Raw genomic sequence first — 22,468 nt, forward strand, 5'->3', positions numbered from 1 at the left:
GGCCAATAGGGGTGACCCCTGGGCAATGGGAACAGCTATTTCTCTGACAGCTCCACTGATGGAGTTTGCCACTGCAAATGCAGCAATAGACTAACCCTTCCAGTGAGGAAATATTGGCTCCCAGCCTCCAGGGGAGGTCGTTCTGGATTTGACTAACGAGTGAAATTCCGTGTCCTGCTGCAGTTAATGGAGAATGCCACCGTTGGTGGAACCTTCCTTTTCTACCCGGAGCACTGCTGGATTCTGTACAAGTGCCTGCGCTGGGAGCCTTTCACTTCGTTAGAATAAGCTTTATTGAAATAAAATATTACACTGGGCCTCCCTTTGGGGAGTGTAAACCGTTTCCCTGCCTGAAATACAACACGCCAAGGATGTTGTTGGGAAATGGTCCCACATTCTTACCATGTGACGGTTGTGGTTCTAGTAGTAAGTGAACTGGCAGGAGACGTCTGGCAGTGCTCTACCTGGTTCATGGGAAATTGAATTCTCTCCTCCGGCGTATTCCATGAGGAACGTGAGGAATGAGAACCAAGGGCCTGCACCTGCACCTGCCTGGCACCCCGTTGAAATCACTAGGGCTCAGCACAAAAGTTTGTCGGCATCCCTCTTATGCAGGATCAGGGCCTGAATTGATGCACATCTTATCTGCTGTGAAATCATGCCCATTATGGGTGGCGAGTACACCCTGTTTGTCCCAAAGAACAGCTGCCACCTAGCTTTCTAGTCTACAAGGCCCCGTGTTCTCTGTGTGTGATTGGGCCCATAGTGTGAACAGGAAAAGACTCTAGGATTGCAGCCCAAACTCTGCTCTACACCGGTGTTGTCCTGTGCACACTGCAAACCCAAAGTTGTGTTGAAATATGGACACGCCTCACTGTGTGCTGCCCACCATGAGCAGGGACTCTGCTGCCCAACATGCTTCACATGTGCTCATGCCGTTGGTTCATCAGATGACCTCAGAGCGCTTCACAAAGTGTCTTTGTGACGCCCTGAAGGGGTGGGTGGGTTAAAGCATGTTGCGATGGACGCCCCAGCCGCAAGAGCCGTGCACACCTCTGCACACAGAACCTCTTCCCCCGTTTTGCCTTCCCACACACTGCCTGGTCCCACTAGCTGTTGGGGATTGTCCTTTGCCTCCCACCTGCATGAGAAGGCTTCCTCCACTAGTACACTGGAACAGCTGTACATTGGGTGGCGTGAGCGCCGTCTCCCTGGCAACACATCATCAGCCTAAGGACGATCATGTACAGTTGCACTCCAAGCTGAGAGCGCTGGCCCCGCTCCTAAAGGGACCGCAAGCCCCAAAGCGATTTCAAAGGGCGAGCAGCAGCAGCAGCATTAGGAACACAGCTCCATGCTGCTCAGAGCGACTCCAGCAGGTGTCCCCATTTGTAACGGTTTGTGCATTTCTGTGTGTCTGTAGATTGCCCCCCCTCCGTCGCTCGCGGAGCCCCTGAAGGAACTCTTCAAGCAGCAGGAAGCCGTGAGGGGGAAGCTGCGACTCCAGCACAGCATAGAGCGGGTAACGGAGAGCCGCTGGGGGATTCCTTCGGGGGCGAATGGCGCTGAACTTTCTTCGCTTGAGAAATGACGGGCACGCGTCACTCACTGGACTCCTTTCTCCTTTTTCCGCAGGAGAAGCTGATTGTTTCATGCGAACAGGAGATCTTGAGAGTTCACTGTCGGGCAGCAAGGACCATTGCTAACCAGGCAGTGCCCTTCAGTGCTTGCACCATGCTGCTGGACTCCGAGGTCTATAACATGCCTCTAGAAAATCAGGTCAGTGGCCATCTTCAGAGTGGTTCAGTCTGTCTCGAAGGTCCGTTTGTGCAGCTGCCCACGTGGGATGTGCTTTTCAGAGTGGTGGGTGTAGGGAGGCCTTAATGTGCTTCCCACCCGGGTACCGACAACTCCCTTCCCCCACGCACTGGTGTGATGTGGGAGATCTCACAGCATGTGCTGCTGTTGACTAATCTGACTCGTTTGCCAGAGGGTCCAAGTCACAAGTTCAGCTGTCCAGTGGGGGGGGGGGAGGGGAGAGAAATGTGTCTGTGAATGACATACGGGAGCCAGCATTATATGCCTATTTAAAGCTAGCAAAGGCCCCTGATCTGTCTGCAGGCTGCAAAGCCCCCTCTGCCTCTCCTTGTGAGCAGAACCATCTGCACGTGAGAGAGGTTTATTTCGGTACGTTCTGTACAGCTATTCCACGATCCCCAGTTGTGTTGCACAGAGAACAGAAATCTATGAAATGACTTTCTTAGAGAAGACTGGCTTTGAAAAGCAAAACTGCACTGCACAGCCCACAGAGATGGGCTTTTTTCCTTTGATTCCACGTAGTGTGGAGCTGGAGAAAGCTGAGAAGAACTAGCATAGAAAATGAGTCAGACTTCAGCAGCCCGTATTATTGTTCAGCTTGATAAGAATTTAAAATTAGCTGAAGTGGGATAGAGCGATTACATTAGCACCTCCTGCTGGCCAGAAGCTTTGTAGCTGCACCACTAACCTGCCAGAAAGCTGTCATCTCTGTAGAAAGCACACTGCTGCATTGCAGAAGCTGATTCCTGTGCTGCAGACAGTATAGTGGGATTCATTAGAGATCCAGCGTATTGATCCATGCATCTGATTTACCTCTCAGCACTTCCCAGGACAAAAAGAAAAAAACATTATGGAAATCTCCATGTAGAAGACATTATGATCTGGGGCACAAGTTCAAGGACTCGGTGAGCTGCAGGTGTTCCGTTCGCAAAGGAAGAACTGAATGAGTTTAGTATGAACAGATTCTCAGCTCCAGCTCCATGTGGGGAAGGCAAGGAGGGGGCTTGTGTGTATAGCATCCACCACTCAGGCTGAAACCTCTACAACGTGCTGTGAAAGCAGCACAGCGCTGCATAGCCCATTATTCCTCCCTGCTGGTGCACTTCTGGCTACTTCAGAGCCACCACTCTTCTTTCTTCCAGGAGTGTGGTGGGTTTGTGTGTGTGTGGGGAGTGGAGGGGTTTGCACCTGTCCGATAGGGTCGTTATTTTATTGATACGTTTTAACTGTGTAATTCCCCTTTGTGCTGTTCCCTGTGCAGGGAGATGAAAACAAATCCGTCAGAGATCGTTTCAATGCTCGCCAGTTTATTTCCTGGTTACAAGATGTGGATGACAAATATGATCGAATGAAGGTGAGAGCTGCGTGACCCTGCTGTCCCTTGGGGATTCCAGTGCACTGGGTTTGCAGCATTTCCAGGAGTCCGGAGCGGATGTTGCTAATCTGTCACCTGCTTGGGATATTTGATTTGGCATTTGAAAGGTGAAATGGGGGTGGGGTTCCAGTCTCTCCTGTGACAGTGGCTGCTGCTCCAGTCAGTCAGTCTGCAATTCCTACAGCTGTCCCCATGCAAAGGCCCTAAACCCTGCTCTCCTGCGAGAGTCACTGCTGCTGGGCCCCTGGGGGGTTGTGCTTTCCAGAAATCTCTGCTACGGGCAAGGAGCCCCTGGGAGACAGCGTTGTGAGCAGTTCTAAATGCCACAGCTTGCAGTACACTCGCCCATTCCCAGTGCCCTGCAGAGCGCAGTCCCTGCTGCGAGCTAGGCAAGGACAGGCAGATGGGGAAAACGAGGCAGACGGAACTGGCAGAGTTCCTGACTCCGCCCTGTGCTCCTTCCTTCAGGCCACACAGTTTCCTCTTTTCCATGCTGTTTGGTCTGCCAAGCAATAGCGAGCTGCTGCGTTCTGTCTGTCTGTCTGTCCCTTAGAGAGATTTTCTGTCTAAGATACTTCCATGGCCCCTGCACAATCTGTAATGTATTCATCCTCACAGCACGGCTTGCTGCAGAGCAATGCTATTGCCCCATTTCACAGATGGGAACTGAGGCACAGACACTTACCCTAGGTCACAGAGCCAGAGCAGGGATTTGAACCCGGGTCCCAGGCTAGTTCCCTAACCAGTAAGTCACCCCTTCCTCTCTTGCTTCCTTCACCTTTCACACGGAGGGGGAGACTGCAGGTCGCAGTGTGCAGTGCTGCACATTGCTTGGGCCTGTATTACCATGTAAAGGTGACAGCCACTAGCCGAGCTGCAGCACTCAACCAGCACTTCACACTGGCTACCTCCAGGGCTAAAAATGGTTCTGATCTGGCCTGTTGTTCTGAGGTCTTACCCCACCTCTGGAGGAGTGGGGCCCTCTCAAAATCCTGTTCGACAGACTGTTTTCCTTCCGCCAAGGACACCCAGTGTCTGCTGTGGAGTCTGTCCCTGGCTGGGAATGTCTGTCCAGCTCCATTGCCTTGCCGCCAGAGGGCAGCTGTTCAGTACAGTCAAGTGATTGTTGTCTTGTCTCTTCTCTCCCATGAACCCCCGTCTCTGCTGGGCGTTCGGCTCTGGTGCAGACATGCCTGCTAATGCGACAGCAGCATGAAGCCGCTGCCTTGAACGCGGTGCAGCGAATGGAGTGGCAGCTGAAGGTTCAGGAGCTGGATCCAGCGGGCCATAAATCCCTCTGCGTGAACGAGGTTCCCTCGTTCTATGTGCCGATGGTTGACGTCAACGATGACTTTGTGCTCTTGCCGGCATGACAATACAAAACCAGGAGACATTCTCCCTGAAAACTGGCAAGGGCGGGAGCCCTCCGAGGACGGATGCTCGAGCTCACGTTCATCCTTACCACTTGCTGATGAATCCCTGGTCAGAGGAGGAGGAAGCATCTATCGGCAGAAAACAAAACAGTAAGAAAAATAATTGCACTTTCTTCACGACGTCTCCCTCGCTTCTGGACTGATCACAGCTACGCCAGGCAGCGGGAGTGGGGGAACGCATCTCCTTTCAAACCGGTTGCTGCAGCAGAGGGCAGCCAGCCTGCACACAGCCGTGAGCGTCTGAACGGACAAGGGGGAGAGAGACTGACGGAGGCAGGGAGGAGAAAAGGTTCAAGGACACGTGTATTGCAGAAGCTGCTGAACGGGGCCAGCACCCATGCAGTTCATGGACGTGTGAACATGACGATTTCAAGCTCTTTGTTTTCCATTTGTCCGCAGATCTCCTCTCGGAGAAGCTGCAGAGGAGACGGTGGGTTTTTTATATTTCTCGTTCCATCCTGGTTACGGCACAAATTAAAAGCAAAACTAAAAGGAAGCATCCTGCTTTCCCAGCTGCGGTTCTGGAGGTGCAAACGGCTGCAGCCCCGGACGCCTTCCGAGTCGTCACAAAGTAGCTGCTCGTCACCACGCTTGGATGAGTGAGGAGGCCCCGGCACGTTATGCGCACGTGACTAGTACGGTGAGTGTCTACCGCGAAAAGGGTGACGGAGAGCAAGGACTTTGCCGATCATGTTTTTAATGGAGTAAAATCCATGTGGTTTATATATATTTTTTTCCTTTAATCTTGGGCATTTCGTTTCTCTTTCTGAGAACATAACTTGAAAACACTACAGAGCCAATACTCATATAAAGAAAATTGTATCCCATAAATGCTGTACAGTTTTTATATACATTAACAATGTACTTTTGCTGCCTTCTAGATAATTTATTTTGCAACACATTACTGCACAGTTGTAAATAACTTATGTACTGTAACATCACTTTCAGTTATGTGTAAAGAAATAAATAAATTAATTAAAATTATCTTTGTATGTATAGTTCACCCTAGGCAGCACTTTCCCTCTCAAGGAAAAAAATAAGGGCCAAAATGGTGTGCAGTGTTCAGTATTTCAAACCTGTCTCCTGAGATTCAGGCCTTGCAAACTCAGTCTGCAATCCGTGTTGTGGAGATCTCCAAGCGTTGACCTCTTCTTTTAACACAGTCTAGTTTTTTCCTTTTCCCCCTGCCCTTTTGAGTTCAGTGGAGTATGAGACCACCTGCCCAGATTCGGAAGCTGTGCGTCAGATTTAACGAGGATTACTTGGGGGGTGGGGACAGGGGAGGAAGAAGGGGGGATCCCATCCTGACACATACTAGCTTGGGGCCTAGAGGAATTTAGAAGATGTTACTTGCATATTTGGGCTGAGAGAGAGAAAATTTACCCATTTCCTCAGCCTGAGCTGCTGTCATCTGGGGAGCCAGTGATTCAGAGCCACATGGCCTAGGGAAGGCGAGACAGCCGGGCAGTCAGGTGGCGCTTGGAGCCATTTCTTCATGGTGACCAGCCATTCTAGTGCGCTGTTAGTATTGTGACTTCTGGATAAAGAAGCCAGTTGCTCTATAAGTCATGTATGGAAATAAACCACCACAGCTGGGAAGGTAACCGTGAGGGTGAGCTGGGGCCGAAAGATGCTCTGGGGCCCCTGCAAGGCTGCAGCCATTGGGCACCCAGCACCACTTCGCTTGTGGGATCCTTTCGGCCTCGGTTTTCAGGGTGTGCTGAATACCCTGGCAGGTGTCTGAGGCATTAATACGCCTGCTGGGCCTAGCTGTGATTGAATCCAGTTCCATTGGCCCAGCGCTGCAGCAGTGTCCAATCGTCCAGGGGTGCTGTGTGGATCCGTTAGCCCTTGCTCTGAGGATTCAGTTAGACGTGGTCAGCAGGGGACGTACTGTGCAGGGCGATGCACGCGTCCTTCTTGAGCGTTTTCTTAGGGTGTTGGCAGGCAGGGCTTCAGGGCACTTCTGAGAGAGACGGATTTGGCTATTTGTCACGTGGCAGTCGGAATGAGCCGCTGTTCTGGGTTAGTCAGGACTAAAGTGTGCTTGATGCAGACTAGCTGATCAGGTGGGGGGAGAGAAGAGACACACCCCTGCGTCCCACCACCTGTCTGGTGGCCACCTTCACCACGGCCCTGGGAGCGCAGATTCCAGCCCGTCCTGTTCTGCGGCTTGTTCCCGGGGTTTGGGATGTCGCAGAAGCCAGCTGTCTGTCTCTGGTCTTGAGAGAGCAAAAGCTCTTCCTTGAGGAGCCAGAGCCTGGCAGGAGGCATTCCAAAAACCTCCTTTGGTACCACTCAGCCAGCCACAGCGAGGAGGGGTTGTCCCTGGAAAGGCTGGGGGGAGATTGCTCAGAATTAAGCCCTCTGGGGCATGAGGGGTTCTGGTTGTGTATTTAAGGAAAGATTGTCCTCTGGCTCCAGCTCAGCTGGGGTGCGCACTGCATTGTCTGGTGTGGACAGCCCCGGTCAGTAGGGAGCCGAGTGAAATTGTAACTTCAGCTGGGATGCTGGGTGGTGGCACCGCGGCCGGTTCCAGAGAGGATGGTATTTGTTGAATGTGTGGCTGTCAGTGGAGTCATAATGGAAACTGGACTTAATGCAGCTGGCGATGTTTGTACCCAAGCACAGACATACAGGACATGGCTGGAGGCAGATGCAAAGTGCCTCTTCCATGCCCTCTGGCCCTTGCTCACACCCATGGGCCAGCTCACTCCATCCTGTCTGGGCATGTCAGCCAGCCAGCCCTGCTCCCTTTGCAACTGCAACAACTGGACTCTTTCTGTCTGCAGTGTGAAAGTGACCCAGGCAGGATACTGCTAAAACACACTGGCTCACACAGTCCTGCGTGAAATGAACAGGAAACATGGGCACTAGCACAGCGGGGGGGCTGGGGTGTCAAAATACAGGTACCCTGAGTGTGCTGCACCTCGTGCCCTGACGGGGGTCGTGGACAGACACCCATGCACCTGGCGGCCTGTCACTTGGTTACTTTGAGGCGGTTTTTAAATGTTGCCAGGTGCATGTGCTAGGTAAAGTCCAATTCAGACACCATTTAAATTCCTGTTCAGCTTTCCCTCTCTCCTGGTGCCTGAGCTGCTGTGGGAGCAGGGGAGGAGCTCCGAGTAATTCAATGTGAGGGCTGCCTCCAGTCTTGGCTTCACCTTGCCGCTCCGCTCCCCTGTCCTTTCCCCTACTGTGCACTTCGGAGTGGGCAGCCTAGATGGCAAACCTGTGGAGTCGGAAGCCAAGGCTCGCCCGGTGCGTTGGGACCTGGGCTGCTCACCCAGGTAACACAGCAGGGTAGGGCCGAGAGCAGCAGGAGGGGGAAGAGAGGGCTGGAGCAGGGGGAAGTCCGGAGTGGAATCAGTCTCACGTTTAGCTAGTGGAGAAGCCAAAGCCGTGCTTGATCCCAGTGGAGGAGGAGCAGCAGTTCTGGCACTTAGGGAGTCAGAGAAGCTGCCAAATTGGGCATTTCCCCTTGCTCAGCACTCTCAATTCAAATTCTCACTCTGTCACCCACTGGCTTTTTAAACAGCTGCTGTTCTGGAGTGACCTGATTACTTGAGCTGGGAACCACACAGCCTTGCGGCCTGCTGGATCACCGCTTTCCTCCAGGCTGCTTCAGAAAAGCCAGTTGAAGCACATTCCTGTAAGGTGATTTTCCCCACTAACTTGTTGAATTAGCACCCTCGGCCTGTTGGGGGCTGGGATTCCAAATCACAGCGTCACATCACACGCTGGGATTGTTTTGGAGAGTTGGAAAGACTTACAGGGCCAGATTCTTGGCTGGTGTAACCGCACTGGCTTCTCTAGGCTTACCCCAGTGAGGAGTGAGGCTTATTGCATGCAAAGCTAATGAGGCGAGTGATCTATCACAGCAACTAGTTTCTTCTGACTACATTGAGTTGGTGACTTAAGAAATAAAATCCCTAGCTCCCTTCCTAAGGCTGTACGGTGACATAGGCAGGCTGCTCCCGGCCGTGTACAGCATGGGTACTCAGAGCCATCTCACCCGGCTGCTGTGGTGTGTCAACGGGAGCTTTCTCTCTGCCTGTGCTGCACACAAACCTGTCGGGGGGTATTCCCGGTGACTGGTACAATGCAGGAGGAGCTGCTCTGTGCTGGGGAATGTATCGATGGCCTACAGAGGGTCAGGATTTGTAGCACCCCTGGATGTATTCGAACGTGTTTTTTATTTAAACATTGAGTCCTTTGTTTCCAGTGTTTGAGCCCGTCTGCTGCTTTTCTCTTCCTGTCAGGGCTAGGCTTTGCCTGATGCAGTGGCTGGTTTTCTCCACTGGTATTGCCAGCTAAATTGCAGCAGACGCTTTCCAAGCAAGTGGAGGGGAATTGCTGGCCAGTCAATTCTCCTGCTCTGTGGGGAGGGTACAGGAATGTTTTTCTTTCTCTAGAACACAGGAATATGGCCACAAATAACACTTCTTTTTTTATTAATTTCAAGCCCAGTTCTTTCTTTTGTTAAATAACCATCAGTTAATCTGTATAAGCATGGAGAGACCTTTAATCAGCAATTTAAAGCAACAGTAGCAAAAGCATTGTATTATCTTTGACACCTGTGCTCCGTGGATTCGAGTCTCAACCGTGTAAATTTCCCTCCTTGTAATGCTTCTATGAGACTGTATATAAATGTAAATATCTCACAGGTCAATTCACACCCTTCTATTTGTACTAGTCCAACTTGCGTAGTATGTGGGGTAAAACAGCGGCAAGATTGCGTTGTCCGTCATGTAACAATGTAATTTTTTTTTACAATGTAGTTTGTGTACATATTGTTTGGCAGTGCTGGTGCTGCCGATGCCACCGCTCTGCCGTGACACTGCTGTCCTTTCGCTGTACAACTTCCTGCAGACAGAGACAAAGTGAATACAAATGTTATTTTCTACAGTTGCATGTACAGAGATGAGCGCCAGAGAGATGCTGTTGTCCCTCAAAGATAATGTTCGTAAATAAATTAAAAAAAAAAAAAAAAGGAAGGCTTGTTTGTGAATTTCTGCCAGTTCATCTTCCCGAGGCCGGGTTTTCTTTTACTGTTTCACACCCCTTCAGCTTTACTGTTCCAGGAGTACCCAGTGGCTTCAGCTCCTGACAACCATTTAGTGTCTGGGGCAGGGACACCATCTGTTTGTACAGCTCCCAGCACAATAGGTCCTCTGGGTACAACTGGAATACAAACAATCATCCCTCCACAGGGAACTTGCTTCGGGGAAAGTCCAGGGCTATCACAAGAGTGTGCTGGATTACTGTACCTACAGCCTGTATCTCCTCAGATAACCCCCCAACTACAGTCTCTATAAACACAGGGCCAAAAGCAGCCCCACTCAGTGGAGTTGCACCAGTTTAGGCCAGCGCTGAATCTGGCCCGTAGTGACGATTCTGATCAGACGTCTAAAAGGAGCTAGCTTAGTCACTGCTGTCCTGCTCAGCAGCTCTGTCTCTTCCTCCCCTGCCCAAAACAGGTTTTCAAAGGTCTTCTATGCAGTCAACCCACTACAGGGAAAGAAACCAAGCCTGGGATTAAGACCCATGTGGTCCCTCCTGCTGGTGCAGTGTCCTATTGCAGTTCCTTGAGCGCAGCCACCTCTTCAAGAAGCTGCAGCTGAAACAGTTGGTGATTGCTGGACACACACAATTGAACCACACACCGAGTCAGTGTTGCACAGTTCCAGCTGACCTCACTAGGCCACTAGGTGTCACCGGTGCTCCACACGAGCCCCCTGAACCTCCTGCTCTACAACACGGTACCCAGCTGGAAGCATGTTACCAGGCCACGCGTCTTGCTGGACATGGACACTCTGAATTTCTAAATCTCCCCCAGTCTGTAGCTATGGATCTTGAGGGGGCGGGGAGCCAGAAACAGAAGGTTTCTTACCTTATGGGAACGGTGGTGCTTTAAAATGTTTTGTCCATGTGGATCCCACTTACGGTCTGTATGTGACTCGTACACGTCACTTATGGACCATCCCCGCGGACAAAGCCTTGAAGAACTAGGTAGAGCCTTCCCAAGTGTTCTGTGCAGTGGGATGGAGCCGCTGCAGTAAGAGACGCGCCCCAGCCCACCTGGACCATAATCCCATTTCCTGCAGCTTTTTTAATGGATACAGAATGTTGAGATTTCACAACCTGGATGTCTGTGGAAGCCTTTTGTTACCAGTGCCCTTTTCTAATCCTGGCAATGCAAAGGGGAATCCTTCACCTCCCCTGCTCCTGAGACATCTCAGCGCAGGGGTTCTCAAACTGGGGGTGGGACCCCTCAGGGGGTCGCAAGCTGTCAGCCTCCACCTCAAACCCCACTTTGCCTCCAGCATTGATAATGGTGTTAAATAAACAAGTGTTTTGAATTTATCAGGGGGGTGGCACTCAGAGGCTCGCAATGTGAAAGGTCTCACCAGGACAGTAGTTTGAGAATCACTGTCTTAGAGCATGAAACCCCTTGGCAATTACTAGATTCAAATGCTCCATAACGTATATTTGTGTTTTCCCCCAGCCTTCAAATGTAGCCAGGGTTACAGCTCCCCACCCCCAAGAGCTGCCTGGCTTTCCTGTTCTTGGGCCAGTCCTAACTCGGTCTAGTTTGCAGTAAAGGTTTTCATTAAAGCGTGTGCGTCTGTGAAAGGCTTTTTACTGCTCTGTGCAGGGCCGCAGCATCGTCCCAGGAGAGATGACTACGTGCCACTCTCCTGGTATTTTAGGGCCTTGCAAGAGAGGCTGGCAGGGTGCATAATCATGACCAAGCCTTTCCCCTCTATCATGCTCCCAGCCCCCCACCAGCTCTGGGAGAGAGAGAACCTTTCACTGAACCAAGTAGACTTGCATTGCATTGTGGGAGGACAAACAGCGTCATGGGAAGGACCTCGGAGGAAAGGCAAACAGCAGGGAGAAGATAAGGCAGAATGGGAAGGGAAGGGCAGAGTGGATGTAAATATTAGTCCAGGTGTTTAGCAACTTAGTCCCAGTGAATGGTGCCAGTCGGCATTTTTATTGCAAAGTCCCCTTGGGTCTATTTAAACCTCTCAGAATCAATCTACCTGTAGCACCCAATTCATTGTCCCCAGAGCCCCGCCTTAGGCTGAAGCCTGTGGATGCTGATTGACCCAGCCTCTGCAACGTGGGGCTTGGGCACCCCACACACCCCTCAACCTGCCGAGACCCACCCACCTGTGAACAGAACGCTTCACAGGCTGTGAAAGGAGGAATTCAGCTGCCCAGCCTGCAGACTTTCACTTAGCACAGAGCTTCTCCCCGGGACAGCAAAGGTGGGTGCCCGGCCCAGGGCTGCCCTCTGCCCAAAGGAACCACACACAAGGGCCCCCTGGGCTTTTCCTTCCTCATCCATGAGCGCTCACGGCCGTTCCTGGAGCGGCAAGACCTCGTCAGCAGCACTGCGCTGATCCTGGGCTCTCGGATGCACCCGCCTTAAAGCTCTTCCCTGGTGCCACATGTCCAAAGCCTGTTTGTAGCCCAGGAATTCAGGGCCACAATTGTTCTCAGAAGGTGCCAGCAGATTCGGCACATCACTGCCAGTGGGCAATGCCCAAGTTGGCCCAACCAGTCCCTTTCCGTAGGTCCTGTTCCTACCAACGTATGTTGCTGTGAAGGCAGCCCAGCTAACCAGAGTACCAAGCAAGCTCCCCGAGGAAGCCTAGTTAGATGGCCAGCTCTGTAGAGGGGGGAGTATCCATTGGGCTGTGCCTGGTACAATGGAGACCCCATTTCAGCAGGGCTCCCTAGACGTTGTCAGACACATCTCACGGTGTTCCCAGCTGCACAGATGAGGCAGCGCACGAAGGGGCGCCCGGCCAGGCGTGTTAACGCTGGGCTTCATAGAGCCCAGGCCAGGGAATAAAGCAGAACAATGCTCGGAGGGCACTGGCCAGTCCCCTTCCAGCCATGAGGGGCACCACTGAGATTCATTGGTGGTCTCAGCCCCATGGCGCTAGGCGCTGTACAGAAAGACAGGCCTGCCCCAAGGAGTTTACAAGCTAAGTGTCAGACAACAGCTGGAGCCAGACAGATGGGGGGTGGGGGAAGAGCACAAGGTAACTCTGAGAAGACTCTAAGCGAAATAATACAACTCACATGAATCACTAGGGGCCAGATCCTCAAAGGGAGGGAGGCTGAGCTGCTGTGGAAATCAATGGGAAGTAGGCACTGGAATCGCGCGTGGAGCTGGGCCTGGCAGAGACATGTCCCAGAGGCTGTCGGCAGAGGAGGCAGGAGCGCTGGGAGGGGCTGGTTCGCGTCACCTCAGTGGCGCTGCCATGGGGCATGATTGGCCTCCACGGAGCCCCGCCAGTTCTGATGTGCATGGGCTGCGGCCCAGCGGGTTGGGAGCCCGACTCTCTATTTGCTCCCTGGGTTAATAGAGAGAGGGGCTGGGCCCCGGTGGATGGAGGGGAGAGATCTGGCCCCGGCACCCTGCTTGCCCTAGCATCCCCCTCTGCTTATCAAGCTGTGGCCGAGGGGGGGGGCAGCCAGGGTGGGGGGTGCAGGGGAATCACCCCCTCCCCCCCCTTAGGGGCACCTCCAGGTCACAAGAATTTGGTTCACTTATAAGCCACAAGCTCCTCCTCCCACAGGCTGGCTGGGGCTGGGCCAGGCCTGGGCCACCTCAGTCGCCTCCCCCGGGGCCTTATCAGGGTTGGTGTTTGCGGAGGGCTGGGCACAGGCGCGGCCCTTTATGCGGCTTCTTCCCTATCAGCGGATTATCAGCACCAAGCCAGGGAGTTTCCCCTTCCTCACCTGGGCTCAGCCCTGACCACACCCGCTCCCAGCCGCCCCCCCCATTTCAGTGCCACCTGCGCTCTGCCACCCGCAGGCCGGTCTGGGCACAGCCCTGAGCTGGGGGGGCCTTGCCCCATTTCAGAGCGGGGGCGGGACTAGATACCTCCCGAGGTCTCTTCCAACCCCGATCTTCTATGAGTCTCTGGGTGCACCTGGCTGGGGGGCTGGGCGGCGGGGCTCGGGGAGCGCCCAGCCCCGGGGGTGGGAGTTGGGGGCGGCCCCGCGGGAGGAGGGGGGTTGGCCCGGCGGGGGGCGGGGCTGGTCCTGGTCCTGTCCCGCCCCGGGGCGGAGCCAGCCCCGGTGTCCCGGCGCGGCGCGGCGCTGCACGGCCCGCCCGGCCCATGGAGTTCGACGCGCGGCTGCTGCGGCCCGCGGGCGGCTTCGGGCGCCGCGCCCGGCTCCTGGCGGCCGCCACCTGGGCCCCTAACGCGGCGCTGGCGCTGGGCTTCTTCGCGGGGCTGCTGCTGGCGGCGCCGCCCGCCCACCGCTGCCGCCCGGACCCCGCGCTGCTGCCGCCCGCGCTGCGCAACCTGTCGGGCCGGGCGCTGCTCAACGCCTCGGTGCCGCGGGGCGCCGCGGGCTGGAGCCGCTGCCTCCTGTACCGGTACCTGCCCGGCGCCGCGGGGCCCAACCGCACCGGGCCCTGCACCCGCGGCTGGGACTACGAGCTGCCCGCGGCCGGGCTGCGCTCCAGCCTCGTCACCCAGGTGCGGGCCGGCTTGGGGGGCTGTCCCGGGGTGTGTGTGAGCCGGCTGGGGGGTGTCCTCGGGGGGGGTGAGCAGGGGCGGATTGTACCGGGGCAGCTGGCTTTGGGGGGCTGTCCCGGGGGGTTGAGCCGGCTTTGGGGGTGAGCGGGGGGCTGTCCCGGGGAGGGGGCGAGCTCCCTGCTGCGTGGCACCCTGTGTCTCTGTGCCCCTGTTGGGGTAGCGCTGCCCAGATGCCCATGTTTGGGGTGGGGACACTGAGCTGGGCTCCCTGAGCGCTGTGACCCCAGCAAGGCACCAGCCCTGGCGTGCTCTGTTGCAGACCCCCAGACGGATACTCCTGGGCGGTAGATGCACCTGCTGCTTCCCCGAGGGTGGCTGGGAGGGGCGGGACGGGCTGCAAATGCGGCGTCACAGGCACCTGGGCACTTCCAGCCTGCATGCTGCTTTCATCTGCCCGCCTCTTGGCAGAGCTGTGCGCTACGGACTGCTCTAGTTTCCAGTCTGCCCGGCCCGTCCTAGCCGTGCTGGCTGCAGGGGTCCTGCCTGGTGTCTGGACGAAGGTCCCGGGCTGGTGGTAATCCTAGAGTTGGCCCTGCACGCACCTTGTGTACCTGTAACAGGCGCTAGCAGCCTTGGCTTTTTCCCTAGGAGCCCTGATCAGGCATGAACCCCTGGTGCTAAATGTGGGTCTGCCTGGGGACCGGCGCTGAAGATGCCTCCAGTGATGGCCCCGCTGGCCCTGGCCCCAGCAGAGTTGCCCAACTGCCGTCTCCTTGTGCGTTTGCACAATCCGCAAACCTAGCTGCGGTTTTGTTGCAAAATGTTGGGTTGGGAGGACAGTTACAGGGTGGGAGAAGAGCCCTGCCTGCCTAGCCAGTCCATGGCGACATGCTCCTGGTGTCGACGTTCGAGAAAGTGCCCTGACTTGAAAAGCCCGCACCTCCCTGCCCGTGCTGTGGGAGCAGGGGCTGCGGAGTCTGAATCCCACTGCTGACACCAACTCCCTGGGCACCTTCATTAGAGCTCCCCCTGGGAGGGTGGTCCCAGCACTGGGAGGCCTGTGGGTGGGGCAGGGGGCAGATTGATCTGGATTCTGCTGCTTCCCAGGCCGGATGTGCCGTGTGGGTCCGTGCTCTCGGGGACTGTGTGCAGGGGAAGGAGATTGAGCCTTGGAGCGGGTGGATGGGCAGAGCCCTGGGTGAGAGCTCCCTGCCTTCCTGTGCTTGGTGGGGGCGCTCTATCCCCCTGGCCGGGCTCTGCTTCTCCAGCAGTGCCTTGGGGACGGGGTGAGAGTCGCATGTCTCGGGCAGTGACTTCCTGTCCCTCTTTGCTGCTTCCTCTGCACTTGCTGGCAGAGACAGAGTTTTCCAGGGTGTTTCCTGCCATCCCTGGGCAGCGGGGGGGGTAGGGGTGAGGAGATGCCAGTTGTACTGACCCCCGGGGGTGCATGTTTTTAGGGTGCAGCTGGTTCCCTTGGTGGGTCCCTGTTTGTTAGTGATGGATTTGCATGGCGGGCGGAGTGGAGATCACCTTCCATTCATGCCTTGTCCTGCCTCTGCTCTACCGCCTTGGGCAGAGAGCCTGGCTAGCTAATCATGGTCAGACCTGATCAATGGCTGGATGGGAAACCTCAGGGCGATGCAGGAAGTGGCTCTGGGATGCTGGAGGGGATGTACTGGGCTGTGACGTGCTGCTGGAGGGTCCTGCCCTCTGGATGGGACAAAGGACGGTCCAGGTTTGTTTTGCAGGAGTCAGGGTGTTCGCGTCAGTGGCCTGGCTGAATTCCTCATCCTGCTTCTCTAACCTCCCCCTGTGGTTTCACCTGGGCCTTCCTGCCCGAAACCTCCGAGCAGCGCGCCTGCTGAACAGCTGCAGGGGTCCAGCCCAGAGGGGGCTGCATTGCAGTGGGGGATGGGGTGGGATGTCCCCTGAGTGCCCTGGAACGATGGGACGGTACCATGTCTGCTCAGCTCACCGTTGTGTTAGGCCCCTTCAGGGCAGCATCAAGGACTTCATGGCTCACTCGTCCTTCCTCTGGCAGTGGGACCTGGTGTGCTCGGATCGCTGGAAGGTGCCACTCGAACAGACCACCTACCTGCTGGGCTGGCTCAGCGGCTGCATTGCGCTCGGCTTGGCCTGCGACAGGTAAAGCACCAGCCACAAGGGGCCCCTGATCAGACCCTCCCACCCGGCCAGATGCAGCATTGTCCATAACCAGCCCTGCCCCTTGGGTTTGTGGCCAGCCCTGATATGTGCCCAGGGGGGCGGGGCTGTTCTGTGTCTCTCCCCCTGCCTAGCTCATGGCCCATTGGCTCTCACCTCTAGGTTTGGCCGGCGTGCCACCTTCGTGTTCTCCCTGGTGCTGGCGGTTCCCCTGGGCATCGGTGTGGCGCTGGCGCTGAATTACATGATGCTGCTGTCGCTGCGGCTCCTCCTTGGTGCTGCGCTGGCTGGCACCTTCCTCTCCCTCTACGTCGCACGTGAGTCTGCTTGGTCCGCCACCGGACACGCCCCTTCCCTGCTCCAGGAGAGGGCCCCCCGCGGAGCTCCATGGCCCTGTGCATGTGGCCCCTTGCCCTGGCTTTTATAGTATCCGTTCTTTGTATTACTGGGGCCCCAGACATGGACCGGCACCCCCTGGTGCTAGGCGCTGTACGAACACAGACCAGACCGACTGTCCCTGACCCTGAGAGCTGACAGTCTAAGTAATTACCTCTGCAGCTCCCTCTCTCTTTCCTCCTCCCCTCCTCTCCCCCCCCCAGGCCGGGGAGTGGAGAGCCCAGCTGGGCTCCCTCCATGTGGTGGGCATTGTCCTTCTCCAGCTGACCAGCAGCGGGGTTTCAGCGCAGGCTGGGAAATTGTCCTGCCTGGAGCCCTAGGGCAGATGGGTGATGTGTCCCTGGGCTGTATGGCCCCCTGGCTGGCTCACGGGGCAGCCGCTCTGGAGTGCGTGATGCCCAGCTAGGTCCCTCTGAAACACCAGTGTAACTGGCCCTGGGACTCCGGCCAACGGTCTCCTGCTCGGCGGGGAGTGGCTGCCGGGGGGAGCCGGAGGCTAGGGGTGTCTGCTGCAGTCCCGGGGAGTGGGGAGAGCGCACGGTCACCTGGGGAGTCGGCCCCCCTGCGAGCTGAGCCGCACGGGGCTGTATTTGCTCCCACCTTGCCCAGGGCTGCAGTGGGGGACGGGCAGCAGCCCCAAGAGGCTCTTGCTTCTGCGTTGCTCTCCAGAGGTGACCCGGGGGCTGTGGGGGAGCCTGACTCCGCAGCCCCCCTCCCAGCTGGCGCCCCTCATCAGTCAGGCCAGGCTGGGAGCGAAGCCGGCCCCGCTGTCCCTGCCCAGCGCTCGCCTTGCGGGGTGTCAGCCTGATGCAGCGTGAATCTTACGCCCCCCGTCTGGTCTGAGCAGAGCCTTTCTCTCCCCACCCCAGGGCTGGAGCTGTGCGACCCTCCCCACCGGCTGATGGTCGTCATGGTTGCGGGGTTCTTCTGGGTTGCCGGGGAGCTGCTGCTGCCGGGCTTGGCGGTGCTGTGTCGGCAGTGGCGGCTGCTGCAGGGTGCCGTGACGCTGACGCTGGCTCTGCTGGCCACCTGCTGGGGGTAAGGCCCGGCTGTGCTGCGGGGGGGGGGGCAGGGCCAGCCTGGCTCTGCTGGCCACCTGCTGGGGGTAAGGCCCGGCTGTGCTGCGGGGAGGGGCAGGGCCAGCCTGGCTTTGCTGGACACCTGTGGGAAGATGGCCGGGGAGCTGGAGTGGCTCGGGGGAGAGCCCAACCCTGAGGCACTGGGACCCAAGCCCCCAGCTCCATGGCACGAGCGGCCCACTGGGAATACGGGCAGCGCCTCCTCCCCCCTCACACATCCCAGCGATGGTGAATCCGGCTGGCAGCGACTTTGGGACTGCGGCTGGGTCAAACGCTCCCCAGGCCCTTCAGCTCAAGTGCGGCGCCGGCTGCCTCTGAAGGGGCCCTGGAGCCCACGGGGCTGGGGGTAAATATTTGCTCCACGCAGATTAAACACGGTTAATTTATTTGCCAGGTTGGTTCTGAGCTTTGTGGCCTGATCAGACCTGGGGCTTGCAGGCCGGGTGGGAGCCCTGGCCGGGGCTAGAATGTCACTTCCTCAAGTGGCAGCGTGGCAGGGAGCGGCTGTTGGGGGACAGGAGCAGCGGCTGGGTCCCTGTGCTGCTGGCCCCAGGGTTGGGGGGAGGCAGGAGCCTGGTGCAGGCGCTGGGGGACGCTGCTAGTGCGAGTTCCCCGTCCAGTCCCCGGGTTGAGTGCACCCCAGACTGTGCGGAGCAGATGGCTATGATGGGTCACAGTGAGCCTGGCCTGGCTTGGTGCCACCGTCCCTCGCCCGGGGGGCTCCCTGCAGGGCTGCCCCCGCCTGGCTGGGCGCGGAGCATCGTGGGAGCTGGTTCCGTGCGGCCGCGTGTTGAGGTTGGGCCTGTGGTGACCCAGGTGACGCTCTCCCTCCAGCTGCCCGTCGCTGTTCCCAGAGTCGCCCCGCTGGCTGCTGGCCACGCGGCAGCTGGAGAAGGGCAGGAAGGGTCTGCGGGCCCTTGCTGAGGGCAACGGCGTGAGCCTGGAGGACGAATTCTACAGCCAGGAGCACCTGTTAGCAGGTGAGAGCTGCCGCGTCCATGGGGCCCGACCTGGGGTCAAAGTCAGAGTCCTGTGCTGTTCTCACGTGGCGCACTCTCCCCCCACCCCCCAGTCTGAACCTGCTCCTCCTTCCTGTCCCCCCCACCTCCCGGCCTTGGCTGAAACACTAACGCTCTCGGACCCAGCTGGTCCTAGGCTCCGTCCCTCCCTCTGGCTCTGCCCCGGAGCTGCGCTGACCGTGCTGCTCTTGTGCCCCCAGAGCTGGAGTCTGACGGGGTCCCGCTGCCACGCTACCACACCCTCTGCGAGGTCTTCAGCACCCGAGTCATCTGGAAAAACAGCCTCATCCTCGGCTTCACGGCGTAAGGACCCACCACGTGCTGGGGGCCGGGAATGGCTGGACCGTGGGCCTCCCTGCTCCGCCTTGTGCCTCCTTGGCTCTCCTGGGCACTTCCCCATGTGCCAGGGCAACCTTGCTCCCAGCTCTTCTAGACTGGGCTCCCCCGTACACACGGCTCTGCTGATGCCCCTCAATCCACAGCACCCCCCATACTCTCCTTGTTCTCCCAGCCCTGAGCTCCCCCAGCACGGTTCTGTGCCGTGCCTCCCCCTGCTCTCCCCGTCCGGCTGCCCTGAGTCTGAGCAGAGCTCGCTGCTTGTGCAGGCTGCATGGGGGTGAGTGATGGGCACCGAGCTCGCCCGGCGGCCAGGCTGAGACCCTCCCAACTCGCGTCGCGTGCCCTAGCTAGGTCGCGGTTCGGCTGCCCTCCCCGTGAACAGCGCCCCCTGCCCTCCTGCAGGTTCATCGGCAGCGGGATCCGGCACTGCTTCACCCGCAACCTGGCTCCCTACTTCCCCCGGTTCTACTTCTCCTACTTCCTGCTGGCGGGGCTGGAGGCCGCGGCCTGCCTCTTCCTGTGCGTCACCGTCAACCGCTTCGGGCGCCGCCCCATCCTGCTGCTCTGCACCATCCTGACCGGCATCGCCTCGCTGCTGCTGCTGGCCCTGACGCAGTGTAAGGGCAGGGGGCCTGGCCTGGCCCTTTCACGCGCTGCTCAGCCCCTGCCCTGGCCCGTGGGGACTAGCAGTTCTTCCCCATTGCATGCTGGCCGCCCCTCCGCTGGCGCTGGTCCTTGGGAAGGGGGGCGTGAGCTCCCTGGGTCTCCCGGTAACTGGGAACCAGCGAACAAGTCACAGCATTCATGCCCAGCTGCTCTCCCAAGCCCTGTATCCCAGGTAGCTGCCCTCTCCCCCCCCCCCCCCGGCCGGGCCAGCCACCCCCGCCCGTGGGGAAGTCGTGCTGCGAGCCTGGGGCCCCCAACCCCCCGGCCTCCCTGCGCCGCCCTGCCCCCCCCCCCCCCATCCCCCCATCCATGGAGTTACTCCCCCCAGGGCGGAGAGAGCCAAGGAATCTGCTGGTGGCTCTGCCCACCCCGATACTGGAGAGGGGCATTCTGAGGTGTGTGCTCAGCCCTCCGTCCTGCCCAGGGAGCAGCTGGCGGCGCCAGGTGTGGGCTGCTGGTGGTCTCCCTGGGCTGGCACATGGGCATATTCCCTGCCCCACTCACCAGGCAGGGCTTAAACACCCTGTGTTGTAAATCCATGGGGGAGCCGGCCCTGGAGCCCACCTGCACCCAAGGCCCCCGTTAGCCGGACTGTGGCGTGCGCTCACTCCGCTCCGTACTCTAGATCTACTGGACTGGATCATCCTGACCCTCTCTGTCCTGGGCATCGCGTACTCGCAAGCTGTCACCATGCTCAGCATCTTCTTTGCCAGCGAGGTCCTTCCCACCGTGGTCAGGTAGGAGATGGGCCCGCACTGCAGCCCCGCGTCTCCCACGGCAGCCATGGGCTAGTGCATGCTGCAGGGCCCGGAAAGGTGGAAGGGGAGGGGGCAGCACTGGCTTCCCGGGGGGAGGCTGTAGCAGGTTCTCTGAGGGCTGGGTATTGAGCCTCAAGAATCCTAGAATATCAGGGTTGGAAGGGACCTCAGGAGATCTCTAGTCCAACCCCCTGCTCAAAGCAGGACCAATCCCCCACTAAATCATCCCAGCCAGGGCTTTGTCAAGCCGGGCCTTAAAAACCTCTAAGGAAGGAGATTCCACCACCTCCCTAGGGAACCCATTCCAGGGGGAGCCCTTGGGAATAGAGCCAGCTTCCCCCACTCTGATCCAGTGACCCGGCCTGGGGGCTGCCCCTGCAGCTCTCCCTGTGATGATCTGCCCCCAAGTCAACCAAACCGCTGCCTGGATGCCAGGGCGGAGTCCCGTGGGGCATGACCCTGGTGTCCTCCTGCCCCAGCCAGCCCGGGCCCCACAGCTGGGAGGACACGGCCAGGCCTGGGGGCTGCTTCACGTGGTGCTTGGCTGCTTGCCCGGGCAGTGGCCAGGCCCGGCTCAGCTCCCAGGCTGCACCTGCTGCCTCCAAGCCGCCCAGTCAGGGCAAAGCCCCAGCTCCCCCAACCGCCAACTTGGGGGTGTGGCAGCCCCTTGCCCCGTGCTCTGGTCAGGAGGAGGCGCTGTCCCTCGGTGAGGGCCTGGTCTGTGTCCCCCCCTGCAGGGGCGCTGGGCTGGGCCTCATCATGGCTGCCAGCTTCGTGGGCAAAGCGGCCGGGCCCATCATGGACATCCAGAACAACCGGGGCTTCTTCCTGCACCACGTGGTCTTTGCCTCCTTCGCCATCCTCTCCGTGCTCAGCATCATGCTGCTGCCCGAGAGCAAGGGCAAGGGCCTGCCCGAGTCGCTGCAGGACGGGGAGAGTCAGCGCCGGCCCCCGCTCTTCCGCTCCTCCCGCCGCAGGGACCAGCTGCCTCTGCTCTCGCCCCGCAGCGCCGGCCACGCCCCCGAGGCCCAGGACTACGCCCGCCTCGTCACTGCCACCAAGAAGATGCTGAGCTCCCACCGGCGTGCCCCCCTGCGGGACAGGCAGCTGCTGCTGGAGCCCGCCCCGGGGGGTGACCCCCAGCAGGAGACGTAGCTGGGCGGGGCTGTCTGTGGGGACTGTGCCCTGCGGGTGGGGGGACAGCACCCAGTGTTAACTGCCCTGGGGCCGCAGGCGTCTCCTGCGCCCAGCGGACTGTCGTTTGTGTGCGGTACCTCCTGGGGCCCATCGCACGACCGTCTCCGGGCAGCAGCTTCCTTCTGTTAAGTGCCATGCGCAGCCTCCTACCCGCTGGGCTGCTGCCTCTGCCTTGCCTGGGCCTGCCTCCCTGGGGTGCTTGGAGGCTCCCACACCCCCTGCTGCGTACCAGCCCTGCAGGGAGCGGGGCCTGGAAGAGAGTGTCCCCCACCCCCCTGAGGAGCCTGGCTGGGAATGGGGGGCTCCTGGCTCAGGGAACGCCAGTCCCTGTGCCTCCTGGCCAGGTGAGCAGCTCACCAATAAAATGTGCCTTATTTCTAGCCTGGGCCTGGTTCTGCTTTCTCTCTGGGGCCCTGGGGGAGGAGGCTGGGCTGGGGGGGCCTAGCCTAGCACTGGGCAGCCCCCTTAACCCGGGCCCAGGAGCAGCACTTCACTCCCCCTCCACTGGCAGGTGCCCCCTGCCCAGGCCGCACCCCGCTCCAGCCAGAGCCGCACTCCAAGTCTCTTTATTGGGGGGTGACGGAGGGGGATTCTCACCTGGCACTTGTCAGAACCTCCCCAGGGGCAGAGCCTCCTGGCCCTAGCACAGCCCTCTGCCTCATCGGGTGCCAGCCTGGGGCTGTCCCAGCCGGGGGCTGCTACCTTGCTCCCTC

At 58.5% G+C, this 22,468-nt stretch overlaps 2 protein-coding genes across 7 annotated transcripts in view; both read left to right on the forward strand.

Annotated features, from left to right (window-relative positions):
- The window catches only part of ANKRD11 (ankyrin repeat domain 11), a 217,959-nt gene extending 208,350 nt beyond the window's left edge, over window positions 1–9,609 (forward strand). For 4 of the 5 annotated variants that reach the window (XM_034788312.1, XM_034788309.1, XM_034788310.1 and 1 more), the window contains 4 exons: window positions 1,424–1,522; window positions 1,636–1,779; window positions 3,080–3,172; window positions 4,381–9,609. In XM_034788312.1, the coding sequence (XP_034644203.1) occupies window positions 1,424–1,522; window positions 1,636–1,779; window positions 3,080–3,172; window positions 4,381–4,566 (522 nt within the window). In that variant the 3' untranslated portion in view covers window positions 4,567–9,609. The remainder of the gene's footprint in view (window positions 1–1,423; window positions 1,523–1,635; window positions 1,780–3,079; window positions 3,173–4,380) is intronic. The other variant, XM_034788311.1, reaches the window with a different exon arrangement.
- Window positions 9,610–13,772: 4,163 nt separating this feature from the next.
- SLC22A31 (solute carrier family 22 member 31) lies at window positions 13,773–22,135 on the forward strand. 2 transcript variants are annotated; one of them, XM_034788756.1, is made up of 9 exons: window positions 13,773–14,138; window positions 16,180–16,283; window positions 16,464–16,618; window positions 17,567–17,735; window positions 18,611–18,756; window positions 18,996–19,098; window positions 19,537–19,751; window positions 20,426–20,537; window positions 21,296–22,135. In XM_034788756.1, the coding sequence occupies exons 1-9, from the start codon at window positions 13,773–13,775 to the stop codon at window positions 21,711–21,713; spliced, it is 1,788 nt and encodes a 595-aa protein (XP_034644647.1). In that variant the 3' UTR covers window positions 21,714–22,135. The 2 variants fall into 2 exon arrangements, with proteins under 2 accessions (XP_034644647.1, XP_034644648.1); XM_034788757.1 differs by lacking the exon at window positions 19,537–19,751.
- Window positions 22,136–22,468: the final 333 nt, after the last annotated feature.

Source organism: Trachemys scripta, chromosome 13 (genome assembly GCF_013100865.1).
Source record: "Trachemys scripta elegans isolate TJP31775 chromosome 13, CAS_Tse_1.0, whole genome shotgun sequence".
Classification (NCBI taxonomy): domain Eukaryota; kingdom Metazoa; phylum Chordata; order Testudines; family Emydidae; genus Trachemys; species Trachemys scripta.

Excerpts from the sequence above, each read along its gene's own strand:
- SLC22A31 (XM_034788756.1), top strand. The coding sequence starts at position 13,773 with ATGGAGTTCGACGCGCGGCTGCTGCGGCCCGCGGGCGGCTTCGGGCGC. Across the intron at positions 19,099-19,536 it reads CTCATCCTCGGCTTCACGGC|GTTCATCGGCAGCGGGATCC; the intron begins GTAAGGACCCAC and ends GCCCTCCTGCAG. Across the intron at positions 20,538-21,295 it reads GTCCTTCCCACCGTGGTCAG|GGGCGCTGGGCTGGGCCTCA; the intron begins GTAGGAGATGGG and ends CCCCCCCTGCAG.